General features: G+C 62.1%; 1 protein-coding gene across 4 annotated transcripts in view; it reads right to left on the bottom strand.

The window, feature by feature from the left end:
• Nucleotides 1-215: 215 nt before the first annotated feature.
• Nucleotides 216-6,693, bottom strand: part of DLEC1 (DLEC1 cilia and flagella associated protein) — an 88,011-nt gene continuing 81,533 nt past the window's right edge. Inside the window, exons 26-37 of one of the 4 annotated variants that reach the window (XM_069561469.1) lie at nt 5,737-5,855; nt 5,164-5,234; nt 4,267-4,469; nt 4,077-4,187; nt 3,846-3,971; nt 3,668-3,762; nt 3,413-3,497; nt 3,097-3,309; nt 1,663-1,824; nt 829-982; nt 475-598; nt 216-388 (exon numbers count right to left, since the gene is read on the bottom strand). In XM_069561469.1, coding sequence (XP_069417570.1) covers nt 262-388; nt 475-598; nt 829-982; nt 1,663-1,824; nt 3,097-3,309; nt 3,413-3,497; nt 3,668-3,762; nt 3,846-3,971; nt 4,077-4,187; nt 4,267-4,469; nt 5,164-5,234; nt 5,737-5,855 — 1,590 coding nt within the window. In that variant the 3' untranslated portion in view covers nt 216-261. Of the gene's footprint in view, nt 389-474; nt 599-828; nt 983-1,662; nt 1,825-3,096; nt 3,310-3,412; nt 3,498-3,667; nt 3,763-3,845; nt 3,972-4,076; nt 4,188-4,266; nt 4,470-5,163; nt 5,235-5,736; nt 5,856-6,693 lie in introns of those variants that run through there. The other 3 variants (XM_069561470.1, XM_069561471.1, XM_069561472.1) reach the window with 3 other exon arrangements.

Genomic DNA, 6,693 nt, shown 5'->3' with positions numbered 1-6,693 from the left:
CCTCGGTGCCTGTGGTTCTTCTGCAGGGCCAGTTCTCACTAGGCTGGTCCTGCCTCTGCTCCATCTGAACACTAAGTGCCCTGGTCTCCGCCCGGCGGACCCACCCTCGGCTGAGCCCTGAGGACACAAGGCGCGGGCCTGGAGGGGTCCCTCTGTCCCAGGAGCTGTTCAGAGGTCCCCCAGCAGAGGCCCGTGCCCAGTAAACCGCTCCAGAGTTCCGGGCCATGTTTATTTCCAGGACTGGGGGCTGAGGGCAGAGCCTCAGAGCTGGTGCAGGGGTGAAGCGTGTCTCTCGTCATACGAGCCGCAGCCCCGGAGCCGCAGGGTGCACGGCTTCTCCCCGAGCACGCCTTCCACCACCAGCGTGGACTCGTACAGCTCACAGCTCCTATGGGAAGCCGGGGCTCAAATCAGGAGGGGTGCTGGCCCAGGGCTCTGGGGGGGCAGCGCCAGCCAGGCTGTGGGGGGCCATACCTGGCGGTGAAGGAAACTTGGAGGGTGACAGAGGTGGGGGGTGCGTTGACCGGTCGTGCCTCCAGCAGCCCACTGCTTGGGGAGACCTTGAAGGCCACGGGGGCCTTATCTGGCTCCTGCTGGCCTGCAGGATGGGGAGGACACGCAGGCAGCTCCACGCACCGCCTGCGGCGCTGACCCCCGCCTCCTGGCGCTTCTGCTGCTGCCCACCACCCTGGGGGGGGACCACTTCGGATGGGGGAAGTGGCCGTCAGCGCAGCAATTCCCAGGGGGTCCGGCCCATCAGCACAGGGCCACAGGCCCCTTCCTGGGGGGTCTCGGTCTGGCGGAGTTAGGGAGGAGGGCCTAACACACCTGTCAGCACGGCCCAGTAGCTTCGGCAGCCACTCAGGTTCATGAGGTAGACCTCCCGGACCCGGTCCCGGTTCACGAAGCAGGTGCCAAAGTCCACCCAGCTGGTGGAGAGCTGCAGCTCAGGCACGGCCACCACGGCCCGCAGGGGCACCACCTAGGGACAGAGCCGGCCACCCAGGGGAGCAGCAGGGACACGGGACCCTGCCAGCCCTCCGCGCAGCAGCTTCTGAGGAGCCCACAGGCAGCACCGCCGCTGGTGGGAGGCCGCTGGGGGGGGTTCCAGCAGGAAAGCGACCAGGGAGGCGCCGTCTGCTCCCTTCTCCCCTGATCCAGCGCTGTGGTTTCCACTTCCTGCCGGAGTCCCCTCCCTGCCTACCTGTCCCCCTTATCCAGCCCTCTGCTCCTCCTGGGCTCTGGGCCCCCTCACCTTTCCCCCTGGCCTCTCCCCTCAGAAGCTTGCGGGGCTGGGGTGTGGAGCCTGTCACAGCCCACAGAACAAGGCCCATGGCTTTCTCACCTGGTGCACACAGTCCCAGACAAGCCCCAGAGGCGTCCCTCAGCTGCTCACTGTCGGCGCTGTCAGGCCATTCCCTTGGACTGGCCCCTTCTTTCTCCATTAAACAATGTGCAGGCTTCACATGCCACCTCCTCCTCCAGAAAGCCTTCCCTGATATTCCACACTCCAGCACCCCACCTGGCTCTGAGCTCCTGAGGCCGGTAAGGATGGAGATGACCCCATCTCTCCATGTGCCAGACGATCGGGGTCGGGACTCCACCTGAGCAGAGCTCAGCCTGGTGCCCCTCTTTACCATGTGAGCCAGGCCGGGGACTCACCTGGGAGGTCCGGTTGCTGTACTCCAGCAGCAGGTTCTGTGTGAACACCATCTGCTTCTCTCCACTCGGGCTCTGCTGAATGTCCACTCCGGGCAGCATCTGGTCAGCCGGGAGCTTTTGATAGGAGAGCAGCTCCAGGGAGAGCGAGAAGGACACGTTTACCTGAGCAGATTGTGGGTGAGCTGTCACCTGAGGCTGCTGGAGGCAGGCAGCAGCTTGCCCATCTGAGGATCCACCCTTCCTTCCTGCAGACCCTGCTCTGTGCCCAGCAGCCGTCAGGAGCTGAGGGGCCCGAGGAATGGAGCTGTCCTCCCCTCGGGTGACCAGGGCTGTGTGCAAGCCCGCAGGCCCAGGGCAGGCCTGTGTCTGTCCTGAGGGCAGTGAGGGGCCCCAGCTGAGTTTCAAGCATGGGACACGGAGTCAGCTTAGCCTTGCTCAGGGGTCACCCTGTTGGCTGTGGGGCACAGAGTCAGCTTACCCTTGCTCAGGGGTCATCCTGGTGATTGTGGGGAGAGGGCAAAGGTATCACTGAGGCCTCATGGGAGGGGCCTTGGACATGTGGCTCCCAAACCCAGGTCTGTAGACCTAACTGCACAAGTTTACTCAAGGGACCTGTTAGGAATACAGATTCCTAGGCCTCGGCCCTAGCCTTCTCATCTCTGGAGGGGGGGCCTGGGAACAGTGTGGCTTACATTTATGGAAAGACGGTGATGAAACTCTGCAAGAGGGCAGGTGAGTGGGGAGGATCTGTGCCATGTGGAGGTGCTCTCAGGACCAGGATGCGGGCAGAGGGGATGAAGGCAGACTGGTGTGTCTAGGGCTCGTGAGTGTGCACTCTGATAGGTCAGGGCACATCTACATGTGGAGACCCCTGTGCAGAAAGTGTGCTGCACGGTGTGTGTGTGGGAGAGTGGGTGTGTGTGTGGGAGATTGAGTGTGTGTGTGGGACGGTGTATATGTGCTGGACGGTGTGTGTGTGGGACGGTGAGTGGGGGTGTGTGTGTGAGATGATGGGGCTGGGGGTGTGGGACTGTGGGTGTGTGTGGCTGTATGTGTGTGCGTGCGCTGGCTGGAGTCTTGTCTGTCTGCCTGTCTGGGGAGTTGGCCCCTGAGTGGTGAGTGGGGGTGTGTGTGTGTGAGATGATGGGGGTGGGGGTGTGGGACGGTGAGTGGGGGTGTGTGTGTGGGACTGTGGGTGTGTGTGGCTGTGTGTGTGCGTGCGCTGGCTAGTCTTGTCTGTCTGGGGAGTTAGCCCCTGAGTGCTTAGGGTGCGGCGGGGCCTGGATACCACCGCTGTCTGTGTCTGAGTGCAGCCCTGGGAGGGTGCCGTGTGGCTGGGCTCTCTGTACATACATGTGCGGGAACGTGAGAGGAGGGTGGCCCCGGCCCAGGAGTGTGTGCCCCCTGGCGGGGACCGCAGACGCCGCCACTGACCAGTGTGTTCTCCTGTGGGTGGAGCACCAGCTGCTTGCCCCTCGCTGCCGTCTCCTGCTCACCCTCCTGCTTCCGGCCCAGGGCCCGGTGGCTGCGGCTCGCCCCCTCTTGAGAAACGGAGAAGGGCTTGGAGACCAGGAGCTGGAAGTAGTGAGGGATTTCTGTGGTGTTGGTCAACTTCAGGTGGCGGGTGGTCACCAGCTCACTCAGCACCTGGCAACCACAAGGCGGGGACTCAGACTGCTAGGCTCTGCCCCTGGAGGGCCGGTGGGGGGCACCCGGGTGACACAGGAGGGCAGGGGGGCCGCATACTCACCCCAGCGCAGGGCTGCTCGGGGATGAGGTCACTGGCCTGCTGCCAGAACACCACGCTGCCACCGTAGTCCCACTCCACGCTCAGCCTGCCGGCGACAGCCCAGGATGGGCCTCGGGGCCTCACTGGCCCCTGGCCGGCCCCACCCTCCCGTGCCCATCCTCTTGTTCCCAAGGCCCGGGATGGTCCCCAGCAGCGCCCGAGGAGGCTGCTCCCCACCAGGGGCAGGAGGCGGGCCAGGTGGCCCTGTGGACTCACTGCGCCGGCCTGACGTAGCCGTGCAGGTCCAGCCTCATGGGTCCCACGGCAAAGTCCTGCAGGCGGCGCCTCCGGCCCGGAAGCTCCCTCTCCACCTACCAAGCCCAGGCCCCATCACTGGAGTCCTGAGAGGTGGGGTGGGGTGGGGGGAAGCCCTCCCCAGGCCCAAAGCGCTCACCTCATCGTCCAAGCTCAAGAAGCCCAGGGCGTAGCCAACACACTCCACCTTGTGCAGGACGTTGGGGCCCAGCACCACGGGTGTGAAGGAGATGTGGATGGTGCTGCTCCCCCCTGCAGGGACCACCTGGCAGGCACAGCAGCCTCAGCGCTGGACAACCGCACCCCACCCCCCCCCCCCAGCCTTGGTCAGGGGGATGGCTCCCCGAAGCTCCCAGCCCCACCCACTCACCACCTGCTTGGGGCTGATGGAGAACAGGTGGTCAGAGGGCATCCCCTCATGCCCTTGCAGGATGACTGAGATGATCTTCTGGGGGGCGCCGGCACTGGAGCTGCCCTCGGCCTATGGTCAAGGGAGTCGCCGAGGCTCAGTTTGAGACCCGCTGACCCGGCCCAGCAGCCCACCCGCCACCCTTGCTCACAGATGGGGTGGCTTCACGGCTGGACTCAGACTCAGAGGGACTTGGGGACCAGAAGGAGCCGCTGCTTTCCGGGGTCTCGGGGTATAGGAGGTCGTTCCCAGCATGGTCACGTAGCGGGAAGGGCGGCCCGTAGAACACCAGCAGCTCCAGCAGTCGGTCCTCCCTATCCTCTGGAGTGTAGGTCTCCCAGTCCAGGCGGATGTCTGGGGCAGATGCAGGAGAAAGGCGTGAGGAGTAAGCAAAGAGCAGGTGACTCCTGCCTGGGGCCCACTCCCTGCAGGCCCCAGAGGCCACCAGTTCTCCCGGACAGGCTGGTGGGGGCCTCGTTTATCATTGTCACTTCCAGGCAATTCTTGTTTCAAGTCTACAGGCTTATGCCATCGGCTCCATCACCCTTTGTCCTCTGGATCCCAAGACCAGCGTTCATGTCCAAATGCACAAATCCAGGCCTCCCTGTGCTCTCCCTACAGCTGCTTTTCCTTCTGCTTATTTGCTGACTTCCCGGCTCCTCCCACCCATACAGCCCCTGCCTTCTCCCCTCCATCCTTTAGCTCCCAGCAAGCGGCACAGGGGCTGCTGGCTGAAAGGAAAAGGTGTGCTCTGCACGTTCTGTCCAGCACCAGGTGAATGTGGCCAGGGCGGGCGTCTGGCCCGGGCACAGTGGAAGACACCAGGTTCTACAGGCAAGGGCAAGTGCTGGCCTCATGGTGGAAGTGGCTCTGACGACCCCTGACTGGCTTGGCCACTCCCCACCTTAGCCCTTGAAGTCCTCTCTCCGTACCTCAGGCCCGCTGGACTCCAGGGTCCAGGCTGTGGGCCAGCAGCTGCCCTCCCATCCTGGCCCCCACCTGGCACAGCCTGAAGCAAGAGCCCCAATTTCTCTCATGAGCATCTCACCACAGGGGCTGGAATTATTCAGGCGAAGGATGCGGGTGACTTGGTCTCCTCCAGAGACCCGGGTGCCGAACCTGGAGGCAGGGGACCAGGATCAGCACACACCTTACAGGCCAATTCACCTCAGAGAGGAGGGCTGGGCTTGGGCAGGGAGGAGGCCCATAGTGGTCTGTCTTCACCCCGGAGTCACAGAGCCCCAGGGCTGGAGGCCCACCCCAACATGACCCCCCAGTGAACCGTGACCCAGGGCTGCTCACTGGCCCAGTCACCCGCCTCCCCACTCTCCAACCACCCTGACCAACCACAGAAACCCCAGTGAGGGGCCCCAGGCACGGCCCTGACCTCGGGCACCACCAACTGCTCACTCCTGTCCCCCCAGAGCCCTCTGAGACGTGCAGATCACGGCCATGCCCCTGAGGCCTCTCTCCTCCGGGGTAGTGCTGGCCCAGGGCTTTCGTGCTGGGTGACACCAGGCGGCACTGGGCCAGCTGGGCAGCAACGAGCTGGTGTGGACAGCCGGGATGGAGGCCAGAGGGTTCCGGGGTTAGCGGAGGGGAGGTGGGCAAGGAGCGGTACCTGATGATGGGCTCCCTCTGGGTCTGGTCAGTGGTGTAGTGGGGGGTCCTCTGGGAGCTGATGGGGCAGCCCACCACCGCCATGTGCACCGGGATGACTGCTGGAGGCAGGTCTCCCACCTGCAGACGCACACCAATCCTCCGTCATCCCCTGCTGCCACCACGGCCCCAAGGCGCCTCATCCCCTCCTCCAGCCAGCCCAGGGCCTCCACGTGTGACCACTGTCTCCCAGCCTGATGGCCTTTGGCCTCTTATGGCTCTTTGGATGAAATTTCTTCATCTTTTAAATGGAAATAGTGATCATTTTCTCTGCTAGTCAAAATCACTTATTTTTTAAAATTTAACATGGACTATATTTCACCCATAATCCTATCCCACGCCACAGCATGACTCAGTTAGTATTTCAGTTAGAACTGTCTAGACAGACTTGTGTGCATAAAACAGATATAAATGAGGGGCATTCTGGGCATGCTTTCATTTTGGTAATCTTTTTTTTTTCTTTTAACCACATACGATAATTTTACTGATGAAGGTTTATGGCATTGTTGAACTGGCTGTGGGAATCCCAGGGTATGGATGTAGCCTAACATTTTATCTGATCTTCTCCTGGTGGACACACGTCTACACTGTCTCCTTTTTCTCCTCCTCTATGATAAACAATGCTGAGAAGAAAAGCCTGGTATGAAACTTGTTTGTTCGTGTATCCACTTCTTTCCTTGGGGCAACTTTAAATGTGCGTCCCCAGCGCCCTGCACAAGTGCCTCTGAAGGGCACACATTTCCCAGCAGCCCCACTGTGCCCATGGGCACCCATCCCTGCACCTCCATCGACAATTTTAAGCCTTGCTCATCTCGCAAATCCAGTCTTTCCGGTTGCCTTTCATTCTCACTTTTTTCTTGGCCATGTCATGCAGCTTGTGGATCTTAGTTTCCAGAGCAGGGACTGAACTCAGGCCCCC

The sequence above is a fragment of the Ovis canadensis genome, chromosome 19, assembly GCF_042477335.2.
Source record: "Ovis canadensis isolate MfBH-ARS-UI-01 breed Bighorn chromosome 19, ARS-UI_OviCan_v2, whole genome shotgun sequence".
NCBI lineage: Eukaryota > Metazoa > Chordata > Mammalia > Artiodactyla > Bovidae > Ovis > Ovis canadensis.
Note: the sequence above shows the minus strand (reverse complement) of the source record. Positions and strands in the feature narration are given on the sequence as shown.